Source organism: Brienomyrus brachyistius, chromosome 1 (assembly GCF_023856365.1).
Source record: "Brienomyrus brachyistius isolate T26 chromosome 1, BBRACH_0.4, whole genome shotgun sequence".
Classification (NCBI taxonomy): Eukaryota; Metazoa; Chordata; class Actinopteri; order Osteoglossiformes; family Mormyridae; genus Brienomyrus; species Brienomyrus brachyistius.
The window spans coordinates 8650251-8673674 of NC_064533.1; the positions used below are offsets into that span (position 1 = coordinate 8650251).

At 45.8% G+C, this 23424-nt stretch overlaps 2 protein-coding genes across 5 annotated transcripts in view; both read right to left on the reverse strand.

The window, feature by feature from the left end:
• Window positions 1–712: 712 nt before the first annotated feature.
• Window positions 713–8420, reverse strand: LOC125738814 (F-actin-capping protein subunit alpha-2-like). Its single transcript, XM_049008210.1, has 10 exons — window positions 8307–8420; window positions 4226–4289; window positions 3643–3694; window positions 3488–3551; window positions 3089–3295; window positions 2664–2743; window positions 2400–2478; window positions 2029–2100; window positions 1804–1866; window positions 713–1552 (listed from the first exon to the last, which is right to left on the reverse strand). The coding sequence occupies exons 1-10, from the start codon at window positions 8343–8345 to the stop codon at window positions 1412–1414; spliced, it is 861 nt and encodes a 286-aa protein (XP_048864167.1). The 5' UTR covers window positions 8346–8420; the 3' UTR covers window positions 713–1411.
• A 4752-nt stretch (window positions 8421–13172) lies between these two features.
• Window positions 13173–23424, reverse strand: part of met (MET proto-oncogene, receptor tyrosine kinase) — a 30528-nt gene continuing 20276 nt past the window's right edge. For all 4 annotated transcript variants that reach the window (XM_049025642.1, XM_049025651.1, XM_049025634.1 and 1 more), the window contains exons 12-21: window positions 22538–22684; window positions 21039–21195; window positions 19973–20113; window positions 19346–19564; window positions 17348–17428; window positions 16640–16821; window positions 15851–15960; window positions 15536–15701; window positions 14715–14851; window positions 13173–14393 (exon numbers count right to left, since the gene is read on the reverse strand). In XM_049025642.1, the coding sequence (XP_048881599.1) occupies window positions 14183–14393; window positions 14715–14851; window positions 15536–15701; window positions 15851–15960; window positions 16640–16821; window positions 17348–17428; window positions 19346–19564; window positions 19973–20113; window positions 21039–21195; window positions 22538–22684 (1551 nt within the window). In that variant the 3' untranslated portion in view covers window positions 13173–14182. The remainder of the gene's footprint in view (window positions 14394–14714; window positions 14852–15535; window positions 15702–15850; window positions 15961–16639; window positions 16822–17347; window positions 17429–19345; window positions 19565–19972; window positions 20114–21038; window positions 21196–22537; window positions 22685–23424) is intronic.

Consider the following 23424-nt stretch of genomic DNA (forward strand, 5'->3'; position numbering starts at 1 on the left):
TTGGCCTTACACTTTGTACAACATTGTATTTCCAAACGATTAAGGAAGAGAAAAAAAACGCCAAGAGCCATTGATTTGTTGGGATATGCACACAGTTGTGGAAAAATACTTTTGGAGGGTGTAAAATTGCATCAATAGTGTGAGTGAAAATGTTAAAATCTGACATTTATTTAGCACTTATACTCGATCCTGCCAAGTGTCACGCTAACGCATTCAGTCTCAGGCAAGATATCTTATGGCAAATCTACATTATAAACCTCAACGTAGCTATATCAGAAGTGTAGGGCTAGTTTGCAAACCCTCCTATTTACAGGGTAAAAAAAACTCTTAGCTACATGTGGATGTGTGTGCAGACTTGTCTGGAATTAAAAATCTCACTCTATCCCCTTGACCAAAGTTGGTAACCCTGTCAAGTCCTAACCCATCAAACCTGTAGCCGCTCCTGTCCACAATGCAAAGGTGAGTGTAAATTACATTCATAACTGCTATGCTGTATCTAGCTACATAGGACGGTGTTACAGACCAACACCTCCTCCACAAACAGCCTACTCTGCTTCAATTTCTGGTTCTGAGTTCTGAGACTGATGCTCCATTAGGCCAGAGAGCCGGGGTCTGTGGTCAGGATGCTGTGCCGATGGGTTCCAGTATGATATTACAGACCTTTTTGGGAAGAGAGGTTTGGAGTAGACTGTGCACTTGCAGAAAAGTCACATTTAAATAGAAAATCTGTCATTTAATGCCACATAATTTTCACTGCATTACAGTTCATTCCAAGATGACGCAGATCACCAAAGTGACAGATCATTTAATACAGATATATTACAGTATGCCTTGGTATTACAGCCATTTCCATTCCTAACATGGGCACGTAATATAAACAATGAACATAAGTAGCAACACGCCGCATTTTGAGTAGTTAAAGACATTTCACGTAGGCTCACCCTGTTTTTGTTACTTTCATATAGCTCGTTAGCTGAGTTCAGGTTATTGATTAAAGTTCTCGCTCAGGTGGCTGGGAATGAAGTTAGACACATATGCAGGAATCTGAGCATGTGCTTTGGGAGATGAAGCCGTGTAATAGAGGAATGATGATCGCACAGTAAAACTTACAGGTACTGACACTGAGCAACAATCTTATGACAGCTTCCTTTCTTTAGAATCAAAAATGGCGGTCACATTTTCACGAGACCATAGCTGCAACAGTATCGCACATGAAACTATTTTTTTTTAGCCGCTCGCACATCCCCACGCAACAGCACACACACGTCGGCAAACTTGAAGGGGGGGAAAAAAAAGATTATTATAAAATATGTAATAAAAGTAAGCATTTTAAGTATGATCGATATCTTACATTTTGACAGACTTTACTTTGTACATGGACAAACAGCAATCCCAGCATGCAATGCTGTCCCTAAGCGTTCTGCATCTCCTTGCCGATCTTGTAGCTCAGGATCTTGTTCCAGTCGATCTTGGTGCGCGTCACAGGGAGCTGCCGACGTAGAGCTTTGAAGGTCGTGTCCGACATGGTCTGGTAATTCTCGTTAATTGCGGTCTGAGAGACAAAGGGGCTTGGGGTTATGTCGTACCAACACTGTGGCAGTTGGGCTATTATCGTATTTAATTACACCGTAACCCTCAAGTGGAAAAGCGGCACATAGAAGATGTAAGTGTTTAATTTGGCGGGATTGAGGTCATCTCTACAAAACACTGAACAGACATAAGAAGTTTAAGGAATAAAAAGAGAAACGGAATTAAGCACAGAATTTGACCGTCGGTAGAATTTACGGATTTCAGAAAACATACTTGGTAATCATTCTCTGCAGCCTCCATTATCTTCACGAATTCACTTGCCGTTTTCTCTTGGGTCTAATGCAGAAATAAACACTTAAATCCTGATTCAATTAAGAATTTATAATGAACATGAGTGCAATTGAATTTACATGCAGGCACAGATGTCTCACACAGAAAGGACTCCAAAGGCACAATGAGGCCTTCCGGCTTTTAGCCACACATTTGTTACATACGCACCGAGACCGTCATCGATTCCCGAGCTTCCTTGTGGCTCACTAGCTGAACGTTTCCATCTTCATAATAGTGGACCTACCATCCAAGAAAACAAAGCACATCTAAGACCAGATTGTGCATATATAGAACATCTGACTTGATCGGCACGTGTTCTTCTGGCTTCTGTCGTATTTGCCACATGTGCCCTATTGTGTTTCATCACCAAAGGAGACTTGAGGTTATCACAGGATTTCCTGACTGAACCGCTACAACTCGGCTTCTCTTGCTAACTTAGCAGTGAGTTACTTTTTTTTGTTACCTTTTCAGACATAAGGAAGCCTTTGAAGAGGTCTACAGGGCCATAGAGAAAAAGCAGCAAGACTCTGTCGCTATACCTGGATCTTCATGATTCCCATCACTTCAGTAGATGAAGGGGTAATGGTGAACTTCCATTCAGACCTCCAGCGTCCATTCCTATAGGGTACAGATATCAAAGACCACACCATCATTCGAAAAGGCTTCTTTTTCAGTCAGTGATGAATTCACTTGCATATGAGAGCACATGTCCTGTCCTGGCGAAGTAATATAGTAACAAAATAATAATAAAAAACAATTCCCTCACTGTAACACAGGAAGGTAGTGATGAGCACAGAACATACCAGAAATTTTTGGGCTGAAACTGATGGCACTCGATGCACACGATGATAGTCTGATGTTTGTCGATGGTTTTCCCATATATCTATTAAATGACAGCAGAGGAACAACAACGCAAGTCTGATTACTTGATTTTCCAACAAAATTAATTTACAAGTCAAGGCAGCAAGGGCAGGCAGTCCCTGGAGCAACTAAGAGACGGCGGACTTGCTCAGGGGCCCGATGGTGAAATCAAACTGCCAAGACTGGGATTTGTACCAGTGACCTTCTGATCACAGGGCTGGCATCCTAACCTACTCAGCCACCCACCACAAAAGTACAGCCAATCAACACACACATCATCAGCAGACACTGAAGCTGGAACCTCCAGAGTTGATGATCTGGGTTGCACAGTAGTACGCCACTGGCCCAGGCGGAAGGCCGCACTTACGGTGCAGACGCCGTTGGGGTAGTGCTCCTTGACATAGGTGCGGACGGCAGCATCCACGGCACTCCTCCAGCTCTCGATGCTGGCGTCCACGTCGTGGGGTCGGGGGTCACTCGCCTCCTTCCTCAGGTGGTCGAACTTGAAGGAAATTTTGTTCTTGGGGTCCAGAATGCGGCCATTGCCCAGGTCGCCATGCTCTGTGATTAAGACCTGGGGAGAAGAATAAGCACCACCATCTCGCAAGACTGGAGACCTTTTCCATTCACGCTATTCCACTTTTACTGGTCCATTAAGTATCAGCACTGAATAACTTAAGACAGGAGCTATATTTGGAGACGTTTCTGTGGGATGTAACGTAGCATTACAGTATGAAAAGTGCGATGTGATTCATATTTCACATACCTGCTCTTTGTGTCCCGTGATTTGAACCGGTGTGAACTGGTCCGCGTTGTATTGTGCGAATGCACTTTAAGGAAAACCATAGAACAAAGCAGCATTAAACGCCGAGATATTTATGCTGCATTTGTAATGACACGCTGCAGCAGCTGTGAACTTACTGCGCTGCTCCATCCCTGAGAAGATCATCGTTGTCCAGAAGCAGCCTCACATCTGAAAGCAGAGAGATCACACTAACACACCCTCACACCTCACTTCAGCGTGCGGCACGGAACAGAGTGTCATTCAGAGGCAGAGACAGAGGCAACGGCCGCTTAATTACAGCAAGCACCAAGATGCCACAGAGGGTAACCTAGAGTAGAATTTAATTGTAGTGGCAGGATCCTCATCGGCACCCCAGACGTGCGGGAATTCCCCTGCTGTGGTCATTAAGGGTAATTCCAGCTCCAGAGAAACCTCTCCTGGGGGGTTCTCTCTGGGGGTTTCCCTCTGTAATGCACATCCAGCTGCTGGCTCACGGCTAACCTGGCCCTGAGTGACTAATGGAAAACCTGCTCTTAGAATGTGAGGAATTAGACGCCTGATCAATAATGATTTAAAATTAATCTATAAATATGATTCAGTTTATGAATATTTTATAGTCGTAACCTTCTGAGCTCCACGAGACAATCTCCCCTAATTCGGGGGGGGGGGGGTTGGTACCGTCCTGATGCCCCCCCTACAGGTCATGGGCTCCAAACTTACCCTTGAAAACTTCGTTGAACTCTCCAGGAGGGGCGTGGATGATGAAGTTTGCAGCGATGCGCACCTGTAATGTAAGAGCACTGAGGTGTAGCGACGGGAGATAACGTGACCGATGACACATCAGAGAACCAATGCCATGTGAAACAGGAAGTTAATCCTCAAAGGGGACAATACTCTTTAACATCAAGGTATTAATACTAAGACACAAATAGTATTTTACAAAACATGGTGCAGGGCTGCCCAAGTCACTCTTTAATTAAAAGACTGAAAAGCGCCCTTCATTAAAGAGTGTGGGCCAGTGTGTGGCTTCAGTTAAGCCATGGATATGACTAAGGGTGCTGGTAAATCCCACAGTCAGCAGGGTAATTATACTGCTCCCGGAAGTGTCTGACCCTGCCTTTTCAAAAAAAGTATGTCGCTTTGGATCAAAGTGTCTGCAAAATAAAATGTACAAATGACACCCCGGCTTTTTAGGAGGTGTATCTGCCTTGAATCGATAGCCAGTTATGCACATTCATCACAGTATTGCTGCAAAACTTCCTGTCGCGATGAAACCGTCTGTGTGGCAGGAGAGATGGAACGCATGACCGTACATGGGCATGTCACTGGCCGGCCGTGTCCCCTGCCGCAGGCCTGGGGGGGTACAGCGGCTTGCCATGCGGCTGCCTTATAGAAAGAAAAACACTTGCCAGTTAAAGGAAGTGGGGCCTTTATCAGGCAGGGCCTCGAACTGACAGACGACGGCAGAAAGTGGGGCATCCAGCCACCACCCTCCGGCAGACGACTTTCAGGAGCCATCAAGACCAAATCACCAGACACAGGGACAGTTTTCATCCCACATCAGTGTCCCTCATCGACAGTAACTGGTCTGCTGACTGCAGACACTGTGCACTTTGGTCAGCTGGGATTCCACATGGCTAGCTCTATGGTAACAGAATTACACTCAGGGCAAAACATGGCTACAATTTGAAAGGAACTGACTTGTGTTGCTTGAAATACCATCAGTTCTCCGCTATTGTATCCCAACTATCAAATTATACTGCATTATGGATTGCACCCTTCACCGACTGTATGAGATTTTTGGTAATGGGATTACCTAAACTGTAGAAGTGGCATAACTATTGCTAACATTGCCCTTGTTTATTTACATTCACTATTTATTTATGTCACCCTGAATTTCATCCCATGTTGCTTCTGACACTCGGTAGACAGTCTAGTGTAAATAGTATGTGTAAAAATTTCATGTGTACATACTTGTAAACTGACTTGAAATCGTCTTGATTGTTGTCTCTCATACTGGGACACACCCACCAAGATACATTCCTTGAATGTTTAATATACTTGCCTAAGATCTGTCTGATTCTGATAAGGCAGGATTCCATTCAAATGCTGAAACTGCTTCACAGTCAGCAGACTTCCTGTGTGAACCTGTTCATCTGAACCTGGACCTCGGCCTTGGTTTCTCAAAAGGGGTCGACAGAAAGGCAGCCATTGTTCCTGTGATAAAGAGCTGCAGTTTGGTTTCTCTGCTGTTTCAGCCCGAGTGCTGGAGCCCAGCGAGCACCTCATACCGACAGAGTGACAAAGGGCCCACGTTACCTAGGCGGTCATACAGGGCCTTCCATTAACTGCAGTGGTTTCAGGTTTAATGAAACGTTTCCTTATTTAAAAAGCACGAACAGCAGCACCGATATTGGGGTAGTTACATCTTACATGCAAAAGATTAAACGCCAAATACAAGTCACCTAGACAGCCCCAGTACTCCCAGAATGAGATTTCAAAGGGATAACCCTGAAATCTGCCAAATTTTTGGGTGTCCAAAGCTAAGTCATAATGGCTTTCAGCTGGCTCTAAAGACTTTTGAGAGGTTGGGCTCGTTTGTGCGTCTGTAAATTTCCACTTCAGACCAGGATGAAGGACCATCTAACTCTGGGGTGAATTAAATTACACCGCCGGGAAACATGGAACTTTAGGCTCATAGGATGGCAAAAGCATGTTTGTATCCAAAGCTTAAAGCCAGGCCATTAATCACTCTGTACTGGGAGAGAACACTCAGCTCAGTGTACAGGGACAGCGCAGTTCAAGGACCATGTTTACTGCTGCACCAGCACAGTGGGACGATGGGAGTCACATGGATAGCCAGGCGACACATCTGGCCAAGCAGTGTCACATCTGTTCTATATTCTGAAACACAGCTGGCCAGGTAGCCCAGTAGCATCTGAGAGACGGCAGTATGTGCCAACATTCAGCGCCACGCTGACCCAGTACCTGAACAAATATTTCTGTGTGTCTTTTTAAAATAAGGACTAAGCTATGAGGACTGAACACTGTGAAAAACGCACCCCTTTGAAAATGAGAGACTGGTCAAAAGTATCCATTGTAAAACGAGGTCCAAGGGCACACTGTTACTGATATAACACAAAAAAAACTGTTTGAAATGTACCCACACATTATTATAAATAGATGTAAACAGTAGCTTTCAAGCTCTCACACATGGGCACCCTGAAACTCCTCTTTTCTCTGAAAAACTCCATCTGTGTAAATTTGGATTAGGAGCAAATAAAGTGATTCTGCGTACATCTTAAATGCCCAAGACAGTTTGAATGCATGCCACGAACCTCACACACATTAACCAAGGTGCTCAGCTGGATAATTTTTCCAGAGTGTCATATATAACCTTGTATTAAATCACCTTGGAGGATTTGAGTGAGAATTGCACACGACTTTGCAATAAATCACCATTGTTAAATATAGAGTAATTATACTCATTGAAAAAGGATCAACGGCCTCTTCCTGGTGATCATCTGTGTGGTGTGAAGAAAAGTTTAAGTGGAACGGCTTTACACTTCTTCCAGTATATGAAATCAATTGATGATTCTTCAGTCATACTGGTCTACGTGTAAAGTTTCCTGTGTAAATGCCTAAATTACACACAGCTGCAAGACAGACATGTTCCCACATGTCACATATCTCCAGGTCTTGCATTCCTCTCTGTGGAACATCACCTACAGCGAGAACAACACATGTAACTTTTATGATTTTTGAAGCAGCTCGCCTTATATGTGGCCATTAAGTTAAACTCGCAAGTCAAATACGCCAGTAAATGACTAAATATAACACCTTCCAAACCAGTTCCGAAATGTGGAATCCCTCATGCTCACCTGCTCTGACGATTTACAGACAATGTCGTCATACCAACGTGAATTAATAATGTACTTCTAGTAATACTGTAGTTCCAGGAATTGTGATTATTGGTAAAAAAATATTTTAAATTAAAAACCTGCGTGCATGAAATACTGCTGAAAAACGTCATTCTACGCCTTCATGTAAAGATGGGAATCACAGATATCCTAATTCAGTTGCAATGATTCAGCACAGATTCATGAGAGGCTGCATTTGGTCCCAGCTGCAGTAAAACCTTCAACTGCACAACAAAACGACATTGTGGTGTTTGCATTGTTCGCGTCAAAATGATGCATTTCTCTGCTCGTAATTCCACAGCACATTTCTAGCTTCCGTAAAACGATGGAGGAAATAACCATGAATGAACATGAACGGGCATGTTAAGAGTGACCTGTAACAAGGTACAGGAGGAAATAAACATGAATTAATAGCTAGCATGGAAAGAGAGAGTGGGCTCGCAATATTAAGAGAAATCTTTAATAACGTAGAGCGCACCCCCGGCCTCATACGAGGAGACGCCCGCCTCACCCCGCAAACTGGGGTCTGCATGGACAGGCGCTGCCCATACATACAGAGGTAGGCTAGGGGCAGCACGGCCCGAACAGCAGCAATTCAGGGGACATACAAACGCGACAGACGAGCGGGCGCTCCAGTTTCAGTAGCCGGAACGCACGGAGCTTCCCAGCGCTGGGGCTCCGTCTGAGACTCGCAGACTGGAGCGGAAGTGGGGCGGCAGACCGAGGGGATAAAAATAAGACTGACGCCGTTGTAGCCAGCAGCTTTCTAATACCTCTACCTCGTATAATAACAAACTGAGGGGGGCACTCGATGTAAACAGCCGCGTCTCTTAAGGAGGCGCTTCCCCGGTTAATGAAATGTCGAAACAGAGCATCCCTACCTTCTCGTCGTCAGTTAACTGCTCCTCATGATCCGCCATCTTCGCTCTGAATGCGGGGTGACGCCACCGAGGGGCGGGCCCCGGCGCGGCGCTCGGAAGCCTCACGGGCGCATGTCATTGGATCGCGCTGGAGGTGAGAGAAGGAGCTCGCGGATGCGCTGGCTGGAGCAGCCACCTGCGCGCTACGCAGACAGCGCCAGTGATTTTATTGTGCGCTGTAATGCATTGTTTCACCATTGCAATGACAGGACATAGACCAAATCACGCTGTAGGGTTGATATTGCTGTTCTAGACAAAGGAATTCTAACCGTGATATGTTACCACAAATAAAATATGACATAGGAATTCATATTTTGTCCAGATTGTTGTATTCTCAATGATTTATAAGACAAAGCAACTGGATAATACACAGTGCGATAACCGTATTTTTAACCGAAATTTTTTTGGAGTACCACGTACGTTTCAAAGACATATCCCATAATCCGAGTATAAAGATGTTTATTTTGATTGATTTATTAATTTTTTTGTACGTAAGTGTGTTATGTTATGTGTAGTTCTCTTACTTTAAGTTTCTTTGGCAATGAATTCTCTCTCTCTCTTTCTGTTCACCTGTCTGTCTATCTAATCTATCTCTGCAGCTAACTGGCCTCACCGCACCCAGTCCGATTTTGAGTTCACCTCTCAGTTTGGAAAATTACCCCCATACCCTCACAAACGCTTCAGGCAAACAAATTAGTGACGACGTGTGACATTTCAAGCAGACGACTCTTCACTTGCTCTCTCGGTTTCAGAAGGTTTTCAGAAGGCGCCATGTGGCGCTGCTGATGTAGATAATAATCACTGGGTTATTCGCCACGTGGTGCTGCATAAAGAAAACACACGAAAACAGGCGAGGTCTAAATTTGTCTGCAACCGCATTTGTGGTCCGACTTGTATTGGCCGACGCTTCTGCAACTTTCGGCGTGCATGTGCTCACAAAGTCGCTATCACAGTACGGTGCGTGCACCCATTTGAAACCGTTCTGTTTTTCCGTGTTCTTACTACTAAGTTGACACCTTTTTGCAAAGTGATTGTTTACCCAATACTAAAACAAGCTATAGCTAGTTTTTGCCGCTAGATGTCAGTGCCTTTCCAAATATATGTGACTGTCCGAGCTTGTGTAGTGGTTCGACAGTCCACTCTCCCTCACCATTCATTCATTCATTCATTCATTTATTCATTCATTCATTCATAAATCCATCCATTTTGGTTCCTCTCCTCTGTTGTCATCTGGTTTTCTTTCATTTATTTGTCTTCTCTCTTTCACTGTGTTTAAATTATGCTGCAGAAATGTATCACAAAAGCACCTAGGAGGACCTGAAACACTCAGTTGTGCAATTCAGGGTGAAAATCCCGAAGTCGGTGCCCCTCAGCTGTGCCAACTCTTAATGGAGAGGATGGCCATCATTATTCAGAACTACAGTTTGGGCACTGTTCTTCTCCACCTCTGCTTGCAAGGAGTCCCATCTCAGTCCTACGACAGAACCAACTTTCCGCCAAGGTGTGTTTAGTGTTCACTTTCACCTTGATATTACCCCTGACGTGAACCACATGACATTAGCTACGACAGTATCTTTCTCTTCCTCTTGTAGCCATGTTGTCATGCCAGTCCACCTTGTCTTTAACATAATGGCTATAAGTAAATCTGTTCCAACGTCATCTGACCATTAAATAGTTTGGTTCTGCTAATTACCATGAACACGCAAATAAAGGTTTGTTCCTGCCTGAGATCTCTATCAGCTATGGGGTTATTCTCTGCCTTCGTACTGCAATTTACCTCAACGGGGAATCTGACTCAGCCTCTAATAACAACAAAAGCCGTGTTCTTGATTCTCTGTACAAATGACAAGTTGGGCATTTTCCTAACATGGTGGCATGATTTTCATGGTGGCTCCACGGATGGCAACAGGTTGGCATCCCCTCAGAAGATGCCACCCTGGGCGTTTGTACCTCTCGACCTTGCCGGGATTCATCCCTGGATGGACTGACATCCAGTCCTGGGTGTACCCCTCAAGTTCAGACTTCTCTGTGACTCTGACCAGGATAAGCAGTTGTGAGATGCATGAATAATTTGTCTAGAGAGATGCTGACATGGTCCTTCTAGATTTGTCTACTTCTGTGTACTTTGTTCTTCCAGTCCTTACTTGTGGTGAGTGTCTCCCTCTCCTGGCTGGTTTTAGTACTGCTTCCTGGGCATTTCTGCTAAAGGTCTCTGCTTTGGGCATTGGCGTAAGGGAACAGCTGTTATTTGTTTATTTATTGAAGAAATAAATTCCTCCATTGGAAAAACAGCAGGGAAAATAATGAACAACCAGCATAAGGTAATAAGGCATTAGTTCCATATTTAGGTGTATGACATAGAGCTGTATTATGTCTTTCTGAATAATGCATTTATTATACATGAAGGTAATGTAAATAATATAGGTATTGTTATAGTACATGCTTCACACAGTTGGGTAATGCAGGTCCAGAGAGTAAAAGTCCAGACCGGGATTTTGTTTCAACCAACCAGTTGAGCGTAAAGAGTCACCGTCACAGAGTACTCAACTGGTTGATTGAAACAAAATCCCAGTCTGGACTTTTACTCTCTGGACCTGAATTACCCAGTTCTGCTTGACGTGACACCACATGTATTCTCAAATTCTGGGTAATGTGCATTGGAGATGCAGATCCTTCTGTCTAAATACAATTTTGTAAATGTTCAGGTATTTTCCCCAATATTTCATAGCTCTTTTACATTCATTTACATGTATTTTTATTTAGGGGATGCTTTTATCAAAAGCAACACACAAGTGAGGCAAATAGCATTACAAGCATATGGCGGTCAAGGAATCTGCTGGGCACAGGAGCAGCTAGGCGGAGCCTCCAGTGAATGCGCAGTGAGCAGTACCAGAGCAGGAGCTGTACCATGTCTTCCAAAAAAGAAAAAAAGACAAGAATCTAGTAAGAGAACTCTACATGGCAACAGACAAAGTGCAACATTAACAGCATTTAGCGAACGTGTGTTAAGTAGTGTTTCTAAAAATCTATTTGCCTGTTAAACGCAGTCAGCACCTGTTTCTTCCATCTGCATCCTGGTCTGCTAGTGGTTGTGTTCTTAACAACTTTGCGGTAAGTCGCTCAGACCTCCAAGGGCTTGGAGGTCAGACAGTGAAACTGTATCCCTCTGCTTGAAAGAAGCGAGATGCCGGGAGCAGCGATTTCGTGACAGAGCGGTTCTGCGAACAATTAATTTTAAGCAGCAGTCGACATTAACAGTACCCAATATTTTTTGCAGCGTTCTGAATCTGAGCGTATGCCGTTGCAGTACGGTAAGCTAGCAGTCCCGGTACGTTCCTTTCAGTAAAACATCATGGAGCTGTATGGTTCCGTGGGTTAGGAGTTGGGTGGTTGCTGGTCCAAATATCATGGTCTCTAGATGAGTCACATATCACTGTAGGGCCCTTGAGCAAGGCTACAGGGTGCCGGATGAATGGATGATCCTCCACTCTGACCCAAAATTTTGCTCTCACCTTACAGTATGTGTCACATAGGAGCAAGATGGAATATGCCAAAACTAAAGAATTCCTATCTACCTATACAAAAGAATTATTATGCTATGAGTGTACATTTAACTTTAGCTCAGACGAGGGCGGACAGGTTTAAAAATAAATAGCCTTTTTTTAAAAATAAATTGGGCAATTATGAGTGTGCAGAAGTACAGTAAAAAAGCTGATTTAATTGAAATGTGGCTGTTGCCCACAGTACATATGTTCCCCCAAGCCTGTTTGTTCTTCATTAGACTTAAATGTTGACTTAAAATAATTCAGCATCACTGATAACATGAAACAGGAGAGAAATAGGAATGCGTTAGGAAAAACTGGAACAAACTTAGAGGAACAGGAACGCACTGGGAATGCATCAGTTGAAATAGGAGCGTATCGGGAGACATAGGACCACACTGAAAGACATAGGAACGTATCGGGAGACATAGGACCACACTGAAAGACACAGGAACGTATCGGGAGACATAGGACCACACTGAAAGACACAGGAACGTATCGGGAGACATAGGACCACACTGAAAGACACAGGAACGTATCGGGAGACATAGGACCACACTGAAAGATATAGGAATGTATTGGGAGACATAGGACCACACTGAAAGAAATAAGCTTTGGCAATTCACAGAACAGCCCGCTAATATAAAAGCAGCTGATGCTTGATAACACATACAAACATTACATTATCAAATTAAAGATTATACTGGGTGGAGCAAATGAAATGACTGGAAATATCAAGTAAAAATATTTTAGTACAATGAAAAAAAATTGTGATGGCTAGAAATGTCATGCCGTACGATCCTCGTGTGTGCCACGACCCCGATTATCCACGTGTGCTTCCCCGAACGTACCCAGCTGTGTCCACTTATTTTCGGCCAGTCCTGTCTATTTCAGTCCATGTCTTGCCTGAGTTCATTGTCTGTCATTGATGTTGTCAATGTCAGTATTCCGTCCCGTTGTGCTCATTAATAAAACCTTGTATTTCGCCTGCTTGCTGCTCGCTCGCCTGCACACCCGTGCGATCACCCGCTTTCACCCAGTGATCGCAACCAGCCCACACCCTGACAAGAAGTCAATAAGGTAATGAGAAAAAATAGAAAAGAAATAGTGTAGAGAAGTTCCTGGGGTCATTGAAAGAACAGGAAGTTTTCTGAAGCTGCATCTTTCCTGTCTGCCCGAATCTGCACCCCCCTACCGAAATCGAGGAACAGTGTTGCCCTTACGACTGAATCGCAGGTATCTCTTCCCTGATTCACTCATCCAGCATGAACACTGATCACTGGCAGTATTTGTACAAGTCATCTTTATTACATGAAGGCATACTGACCACATGACACAGGAATATGTACCAAGCACATCTACAGCTACATACTGATGTTTAAAAAGCTTCAATAACAAAGCCACAGAATGCTGATTACCTGCTAGAACAGAAACATTCTTCTTCCATTTCTATGATACCATTGGCCATAGTTCATGCTTTATAGTAAAACGACACCTCTTACTCATTCCTTTGAATGAGATCATGCTATTTACACATTTTAATTTACAAATGAAAACTTCCGCTTCATGGAGACATCAACCTCCAGATCCACCATGATATCAGGGTCTGAAATGTCACAACAGGTTGCTTGAAATACAATAGCATGATGAAAAATAGATCAAAGGAACTTTGGAAATTATGACACAAAATATAAAGATGTATTGTACAATTATTACTTGCATTCTACAGTATATGTGTCACAACAATGAACATGCCCTTTGGATGCTTGAAGACCCTGACAGAAGACAGAAAGTTCAGCAGGAACCAAGGAGTATAATACACCATATGTAGCAGGTTTGGTAGATAAGGATTGATAATAGTGATCACTGACTCTGCCATGAAGATCATTATCAGTCTAATATCTCCTGTCCATATAAGCCCTCTGACTGCTCCAAGCCAACAACAGCTGCTGATGAATAACAGCTCTCAGGAGAGCTTTCAGCAGCACCAGGCAGAGCTGGAATGTGGTATGTGATGTGCAGGACACAACTCTGGCAGATGGGCTGCTCTTATTGGCAGTGACGTGCCAGTTCCTCTTGGGACAACTCAGCAGAAAATAATCATGAGTATAATTCATTCCAAGCTCACAGGCTGACTGTCGCTCTGCTCCTCGATGATCCTTGCAGGGTTCGCCTCCAGCGTCTCTCAGTCACCTGGAAAATGTAGTTATTTCATTCGTCTGGCACAAGCCTCGAAAATCTCAAGCAGAGACCTTCGTTTGATCTGTTCCTGACGCCCCCATGAACTTGAACGTCTCAAGTGCAACACTCTCGCTCCAGCTGACAGTGGGGAAAAATGAGAGAGGGGTATGGTGCCATCTTCTCGATGTTGACGTACGCCGTGTTCAGGAGGACATAGTGCTCTCCACTAAAACTGGAGAAAATTGCAGTGATGCTGGAAACGAGCTCTGCAAACGTGGGCCGCCGCTCTGGCTTGGGGTGCCAGCACTCAATCATGGTGTTATACCTGTTGGAAACGAGGAGGCCTTTTTAGTGTCCTAGCAGACGATAATTCTGAGAGTTATACTGCAGTCAAATCGGCATTTAGTGATGGTCGGCATGGCAACGAGCAAAATCACCACTATGGAAAGTACACTATACATGACAGCATTTCCTGCATCATTCGAAAACGAATTTAAGAAATGGCTATAATATTACGATTTATCAGGAAAATGGTCATCAAAGATTTTGTTACATCGGGAATTTGGGGTAATACAGGACAATCAGGCTGCAGGTAATAATCTGTACAGTCCTTTCCTGTTTAATGCGGTTGTTGTGCGTCTCTTACAGGGAGTCGGGGCAGAATTCTGGCTGCAGCAGACGGCGCCCCTGCAGGAGAAACATGGTGATGTCGAAGGAGCTGACATCAGAGTAAGGAGGGGCTCCACGGGTCATCAACTCCCACAGCAGTACGCCAAAGGACCACTGCATGGGAACAAATCACACACATACTCCACACAATTACTCACACATTGCTGCCATTACTCACACATTTCAACAGTTACTCCAACAACCCCGTTGTTACTCAGACATTCCCACTGTTACTCACACATCCTCGTAATTACTAGCACACCTCCATAGCTACTCACATGTTCCTGCAGTTACTCACATACCTCTGCAATTACACTACGTTTTCACCAATGCCAGGGATGGATAGTTCAGGTCCAGAAAGTAAATATCCAGACCAAGATTTTGTTTCAACCAATTCGGTGATGCTCAGAGATGCTCCATTACTCTTTTATAATTCTGACATGAATTGGGTATGTTCAGACATACAGAGAACAGAGAGAAATTAAAGAATGTACTGAAATGTTACAGCGTTCACTATCTTCTGATTCATAGATTTAAAGGCACTGTTTCTAAATCTTCCCCCAGGAGAATCTGCAGCTGTTGAATTGTAATCTTCTCCAACAGACAGTCCACAGTGCTTAAAACATTGTTGAAAAGAAGGTAAGGAAACGTCTAAAACAGAGACACTCCTGTGTTGTTTCCAAAAGCATTGGTGACCTTTAGCCCTAAAAACACAGAGCACAGTGTGACCGGTATAACGACTTGAACAGACAGGCTTGATGTATGGAGCATCTCTGGCCTGGAGGTAAAGCTACTCACCACGTCTGACTTGGGGGTGAACTTGTGTGTCTGCAAGCTCTCTAGCGCCATCCACTTGACAGGCAGCTTGACGCCGCTCTTGTTGTGCACGCTGTAGTACTCCTTCTCGTAGACGTCCCGCGCCAGTCCAAAATCGGCCACCTTCACCGTGTAGCTCTCATCCAGCCTGGGGGGAAGCGGTAGAGTGCAGGAAATGAGGTAATTCAGTGACCAAACTGACTTCCTGTAAAGGGCCCGAAAACACAGACCCACTTCCTGTCTCAGTCACCACTCAATCCATGATGGGGGTGCTTTTTGTGGCTGGCCGGTACTCACATGCAGTTCCTGGCTGCCAGGTCTCTGTGCACAAACTTCTTGCTGGCCAGGTACTCCATGCCTTTGGCTACCTGCAGCCCGAAGCCCATGAGGTCTTTGACCGTGGGGTTCTATGCAGACAGGGCAACAGTCGGAGGTCAGACACAGGCAGTGTGCTCACCTGCGTACCCGATCAGACTGCAGACACATGAAACAGACATGACAGACAAAAAGCAACTGCAGAATAGTTCAGAAATTCAGCATTTATGGTGCTCAGGATGCAGCAGCTTTAACAGCTGGGGGAAATCAGGACAGAAAGCGAAGCTTTCAGTCAAAATTAGTTATGAAAGGAAGACAGAGGACTATGAAGAATGTTTCAGTGAAGGAGAAGTGAAAAGCAGCCCTGGGAGATCGAATCAGAACCAGAGAGGTCAGCTGCAGGAAAATGAAAGGAAATGAAATGATGAATGAAATGGCATCTCTGTGCCATTTGTGGTAGGTCAAAACTGTATTGATAACAGTGTTAACCAGAGGTGGAAATTTCAGGTCCAGAAAGTAGAAATCCAGACCAGGATTTTGTTTCAACCAACCTGTGGAGTTACTCTGTAACTGTGACTCTTTATGCTCAACTGATTGGTTGAAGATAAATCATGGTCTGGATTTATACTTTCTGGACCTGGAATTTCCACCTGAGTCTTTAGCTCACATTCTGTGTTAAGTAAAATGTTATGGTGGCACATCTGAAGCCACACTGTTACTGTGACCCCACATCGCACCATCCTGTGGGTGTCCCACGCTGGCTGTACATACGTGCTTCTCGTCCCGGATGAAGTTGCACAGGTCCCCGTGCTTCATGTAGGGCAGCACGACCAGCGGGGAGCCCTGAGGGGGCAGGCAGATGCCCAGCAGCGACAGCACATTGGGGTGGCTGAAGTCCTTCATGATGATACCCTCCCTCAGGAACTGGGACACCTCCTGCAGGTCTGTGATCCCTGGACGACACCGGCAAAGAGGCCCGCTTACCCCCCATGGAAATTCCCAAATTTCAACAGCTCTCACTCAGCTCAACAAACAACAAGAAGCCATGTTAAAGTTTAGCAATACCCAAGATTGCAGCAGTCAATATTCAGTGTCCATGACTTCCAAAACCTGCTGCTAAGACTTGGATATATTTATAAATCCTGAGTAATAAGTAATAACCAAACTGCACTGTTATTTTACCCCTTTCTATGCAGGAAAAGAACACTTGAACAAAATAACTACAATAATATTGAAATCTCATTTCTAAAGCTGTTGTTTGTGCCTAGTCTACTCAATATACTAGGTAAGCTTATCTAAAATATAATTTACAACATCAACTCTAATGGAAAAGAATCTCTGCGACAGTATCGGCAGATAGTGAGGAGCAAGGAACAGTCCTACGACAGCAATGCTGTGGCTATCCTGTGACCAGCAGGGCTGTGGGTCGCGATCCTGTGACCGGTAGGGCTGTGGGTCGCGATCCTGACTGGTACTCACTGTTGAGGGACTTGACAGCGCAGTGCTGCTTGAGGCTATTTTTGTCCAACAGAGTCCCATGGAAAACACAGCCGAAGTGTCCTGGATGACAAAAAGGGGCCCATGAATACACACATGCACACACACACACACACACACACACACACACAAATAGCTCTGCATGGATGGGAGTACAGCTTTGTGTGTAAGCTGGAAAGGAGCACAGCTCTATTTGTATGATGGGACAGAGAACAGCCCTACATGTTTGTCAGAAGAGAGCACAGCTGTATATGTATGTTGGGAGGAAGGTCAGCGCTGCATGTTTGCTAGAAGGGAGCACAGTCATGCATGTATGTTGGAAGAGAGCATAGCTCCGCATGTTTGTTGGGAAGGAGCACAGCTCTGAATGTTTGTTGGGAGGGAGCACAGCTCTGTATGTGTGTTGGGAAGGAGCACAGCTCTGTATGTGTGTTGGGAAGGAGCACAGCTCTGTATGTGTGTTGGGAAGGAGCACAGCTCTGCATGTTTGTTGAGAGGGAGCACAGCTCTTTATGTGTGTTGGGAAGGAGCACAGCTCTTTATGTGTGTTGGGAAGGAGCACAGCTCTGTATGTGTGTTGGGAGGTAGCACAGCTCTGTATGTGTGTTGGGAGGGAGCACAGCTCTGTATGTGTGTTGGGAGGGAGCACAGCTCTGTATGTGTGTTGGGAGGGAGCACAGCTCTGTATGTGTGTTGGGAGGGAGCACAGCTCCGCATGTTTGTTGGGAAGAAACAGAGCGCCGCATGTGTGGACACAGATGCCAACAGGAGGCCCAGATGTGGCTCTTATTTCATTATGCACGGTGATGAAGGGCAGCTTTATACACACACATAAAAATAATAAAGCATGAAGCATCTCCTAGGCTGAGATCACGTTCCGCACATGCCAGCAGGGTCGGGTTACTGCGCCCAGCACAATGGGCCTGCAACCTGAGACGGTGGCAAATCATGTGACGCCGCACAAAGTGCCGGCTCTGCAGCGCGCAGCCCCACATCACACGCGGACGTGGGCAGGAGTTTATCTGTGGCAGCCGGACAAAGGAAATGCCTTATGGAGAGGTAATGAGGCCCACAGGCAGGCTGGCCTGGGACAGCTAGCGGAGACATCACTGAAACACCACACCATCTCTCTCTCAGAGCCAGCAGGGGGGGGGTGGTGTGTGGTTCAGTGGATTAGGCTGTTGTGCCTGTGATCAGAAGGTTGTCAGTTCAAATCTCAGGGCCAGCTGAGTGTCACCATTAAGACCTTGAGTGAGGCTTTTAGCCCCCAATTCCTCCAGGGACTGGTTGACCTTCATCTCTCAGACATACAGTACTGTACAATAGTCTAATGGAATCAAAGAAAATGATGTGTAAATGTTCTTTATGTTTGTCTAAAACTGTGCTATGTCAGTCAAAGTCTGTTTAGCCATTTCAAAACCTCTCCCAGTAAGTCAGCCCAGTATTTTTAGTGATTATCCAATACATTGATGCATTTTTGATTCAACCACTAGCATGCCATGCGTGGCTAATGAATACTTCATTTAGTTATTTAAGTTAAGTTAATTAGTTGAACTGGTGGCGAAAGTTAAAAAATACATGGAATGGCTGGGGTGCCCCTGAGCAAAGACTTGGGAACCACAGTGGTGTTCATCAAGATCTCCAACATCTCAGTAGCGTTTTTGGAGAAGAGATGAAATTCTTGTTAATTTATTGTTACTGCTAATTTGTTTATGTTCTAATGGTAAATCGTGTTCTTTTTTTTGCTGAGGAAATATACACTTACTGCCATGATAAACAGCTTTAAACGTTTCCTTTGACTGCCTAAGACTTTTGCACAGTAATGCACGTCGCTTTGGATAAAATCATGTGCTAAATAAATAAAATGTATGAGAGAGAGTTTTGCATCTGTGCAGCTGGAGCTCGGCGGCGCATCCACACTGCAGACGGTGAACAGTGCTGCATGGCGTCATGCGTGTGCTCATGCACACGTGTCCCTACCTCGCCCAATGACCTCATTGAGGTGCAGCAGCAGGTCCTCGCAGGCGATGACCACGTTCTGCAGCTCAGCCATGAGCTCAGGGGGAAGCCCTGCCAGGTCGATGTGGGCACCCTCTGGCCTGAGGGGCATCACCACATCCCGGTCACTCTCTGGCAGCTCTGAGTGAGCATACAGGGGCATCCTGCAGGACTCGGCCTGCGAGGCGGCTGGGCTCTGGTCTGGAACAATTACAATAATTACAATTACTACATAGCATATGCTTTTATCAGCAACTGAGGGTTAAGGGACTTTCTTATGGGCCCAAAAGGTGAAATCACTCTGGGATTTGAGCTGAAGACCACCTGATCACAGGCACAGTGTCCTAACCCGCTGAGCCACACACCGCCCTTCACAGGTCAAAGGTGGAGCAGGGGTCAAAGGTGAACTCGAGTGAGACTGAACTAAAGGGGATGGACTCCTAGCACTGCATTCAAAGGACAAGCCTGAAACCTGAGCCCAGCCTGTGGATTAAACTACATTAATGTTTCAGAAAGAACAGCGAGTGGACAAAAGATGGTGACATGCATGAAAGAAGATCGTTTTTTAAATGGGGAGCATAAAGGGAGGAGTGTGGAAAAGAAGTGTACCCTCGAGCAAGGTAGTCCTGTAGTCCACTGACTCATGGGAAACCATCTCGTTGGTGGGGCTGATACTCCTTGCATTAGCCAGCATGTCCAGGTGGGGGATGTGAGCCCGACCGTCGCACCAGACCATTCCCACCGCCACATCTGCAAGGGGGCAGGGGGACGGCAGTGTTACGCAGTAACACGGTGACATGGTGAAAGGAGAGCAGCTTTACACAGTGACACGGTGAAAAGAGATCAGCTCTATAGAGTGACACAGTGACAGGGGAGCAGTGTGATATGGTGACAGGAGAGCAGCTCTATACAATGACATGGTGACAGGAGAGCAGCTCTATACAATGACATGGTGACAGGAGAGCAGCTCTATACAGTGACACGGTGACAGGAGAGCAGCTCTATACAGTGACATGGTGACAGAAGAGCAGCTATATACAGTGACACAGTGACAGGAGAGCAGTGTGACATGATAACAGGAGAGCGGTTCTATACAATGACACGGTGACAGGAGAGCAACTCTATACAGTGACATGGTGACAGCAGCGCAGTGTGACATGGTGATAGGAGAGCAGTGTGACATGGTGATAGGAGAGCAGCTCTATACAGTGACACAGGCACAAGAGAGCAGCTCTATACAGTGACACGGTGACAGGAGAACAACTCTATACAGTGACATTGTGACAGCAGCGCAGTGTGACATGGTGATAGGAGAGCAGTGTGACATGGTGATAGGAGAGCAGCTCTATACAGTGACACAGTGACAAGAGAGCAGCTCTATACAGTGACATGGTGACAGGAGAGCAGTTCTATACAATAACATGGTGACAGGAGAGCAGTGTGACATGGTGATAGGAGAGCAGTGTGACATGGTGATAGGAGAGCAGCTCTATACAGTGACACAGTGACAAGAGAGCAGTGTGACACCAAGACAGGTGAGCAACGCTACACAGTGATCAATAACTAAGAAAATTACAAATAAAGGCTCAGAAAAATAACTTTAAAATAACCTTGAATAACCTAGAACCGGTGAAATTACTTGGGGGTGCGGGCGTTACGGTGGCCGCTCACTTACCCTCGATTCTCTTCTTCTTCCTCATCCAGGCGAAGGTGGCGAGCAGCAGCAGGAGCAGCAGGCTGACAGACAGCACCCCCCCCAGGAGGCCACTGTAATCCTGCGCCTGGGCCAGTGCCACCCTCCCCAGAATCACGGAGGAGCTCGCCTGCTTCCACTGCACCCCCGCGTGAGTCGGATCGCCGGGCAGATGCATGCAGGGAGAGGGAGGGGGATGCATAAGGACGAGTGTGAACAAACAAGACGTATCACCATTCAGGTTTATTCTGTTTTCTGTAGCCTCTGCCTAAAACCGACATGAACGGCCAGCAAAGGAATCATGAAAAAAACGTAATTGCTCATCATTTCTGCAAGGTTACTTCCGTCAAGGCTACGCCGCTGGGAAGGAGGGCAGTCAGGCGGGCGATATTGCTGTGTTTTATCTTGAGCGGTAGAAAACCTTATTACACGTGGGTGGGAAATTAAATCGCGTCTGATCTTTTGAAGTAACGCGGTTCATGAGAGCCAGCATATTTGTCAGAAAGACCAGTAAGTCAAGAAAAATCTGACTCCACGGAGACGGGATCTGCCTTCTGGGAACACGCCTGCCGTGAAGGTAGCTAAGGACACGCACCCAGATCACATGCTAACGACCTACAGCTGCCTTCAGCATCTTCACAGAGCTGGTCAGAGTGAAGGCAGCTGCACATATAAAGCACTAGTCCAGAAGTCTGGAAGATCATCGTTCGCCAGCACTGGGGCTGCTGGCCCTGTGTGTGGGCCTCTTCTCCTCATGCTCGTCCTCTGGGTAAAGAAATATGCGGTAGCTAAAACATTATATTTTGTATGCCCTCAGTGTGTGAAAACGTGCCCTGTGACGGACTGGCATTCCGGGGGTTCCCATACATTCTGCCTCACCACCAGGGATGGATGGATGGAGGGAGGATTGTGTGTGGTTGGATGGATGGATGGATGGAGAGATTGCGTGTGGATGGATGGATGATGGATGCATGGTGAAGGGATTTTGTATGGATGGATGGAAAGATTATATTTGGATGGATGAATGGATTGTGTATGAGTGATGGATGATGGAGGGATTATGTATGTATGTATGTATGGGTGGATGATGGATGGATGGGTGGAGAGATTGTGTGTGGATGAATGGATGGATGAAGGATTGTGTGTGAATGGGTGGATGGAGAGATTGTGTGTGGATGGATGGATGGATGGATAGATGATGGATGGATGGTGGAGGGATTGTGTATGGGTGATGGATGGATGGAGGGATTGTTTATGGATGGATGGAAAGATTATATATGGATGGATGAATGGATTGTGTATGGGTGATGGATGGATGGAGGGATTATGTATGTATGTATGTATGTATGGGTGGATGATGGATGGATGGGTGGATAGATTGTGTGCGGATGGATGGATGGGTGTGTAAGATGCCAGCCAGAAGAGCTGCTAGATGACACGTGCTGAAGGACTCTGGGGGAGCATCAGGCAGGGAGACCCACCTCCACCTCCAGCTCCCGGGTGGCAGTCTTCAGCTCCGTCGGGACGGTGCACTCCAGCGTGTTCCCCACCAGGAAGATGCTCTCACAGCTGCGGTTGCTCACCCGCAGGACCTCGCCCCGCATAGCCTCCTGGTCCACACGAGGCACCTGCGGAGGAGATGAACGGCCATCATTGCAGGAGCCATCATTCATAGAGAGCGGCTGGGTTCATCATTAGCCAATGATGCGCTTTGAATAGGTGGGTGACAGGGGTGGGTAACTCCGGTGGCCAATCAGCTTTCAGTGCCCTTGTGGCCCCGTCCCTGTATTTGCCCCAGCCAAGTATTTGCCAAACCTAGCGGACCATTCCTGCCTGATCGCTGATTGCGCATGAAGCACAATTTAAGCATAAGACATGATAGAAACGAGGTTCTGGTGCCATTCGAGACATATAAAGGTTGGCTCAGATTGCCCGGTTCTGGTTTCCTACACAGCAGACGGCATTAGAGGGACAGATCGCATTCCTGCGATGACAGCACAGGCTTCTAGGATTGGACACACGATTCGGGGTTGCACCTGTTCTCTCCCTGTAGAGGGCCAGCTGGCCTGGCCTCTTTCTCATGCAGCATATTCCTGAGCTCAGCTGAAGAAAGAGCTGACTGTCGACCAATCAGCACACACAGGCAAAGAGTTTTCATGAAAGCTAGACATATCCTGAAAGGCTTCGCCTTTTAAAAGTGTTTGGGTTTGTGCCACTTACATACCGTCAAACATTTAAATAACGAGGACTGATACTGATACTATTTTTCCCGTAGATGACCTGGTGTTAGTCACGCTCAAATAAAGGCACAGAAAACACAAACAGCACAGACCTTATCTGACCAGATTCCCGCAGCTGTGACAGCACC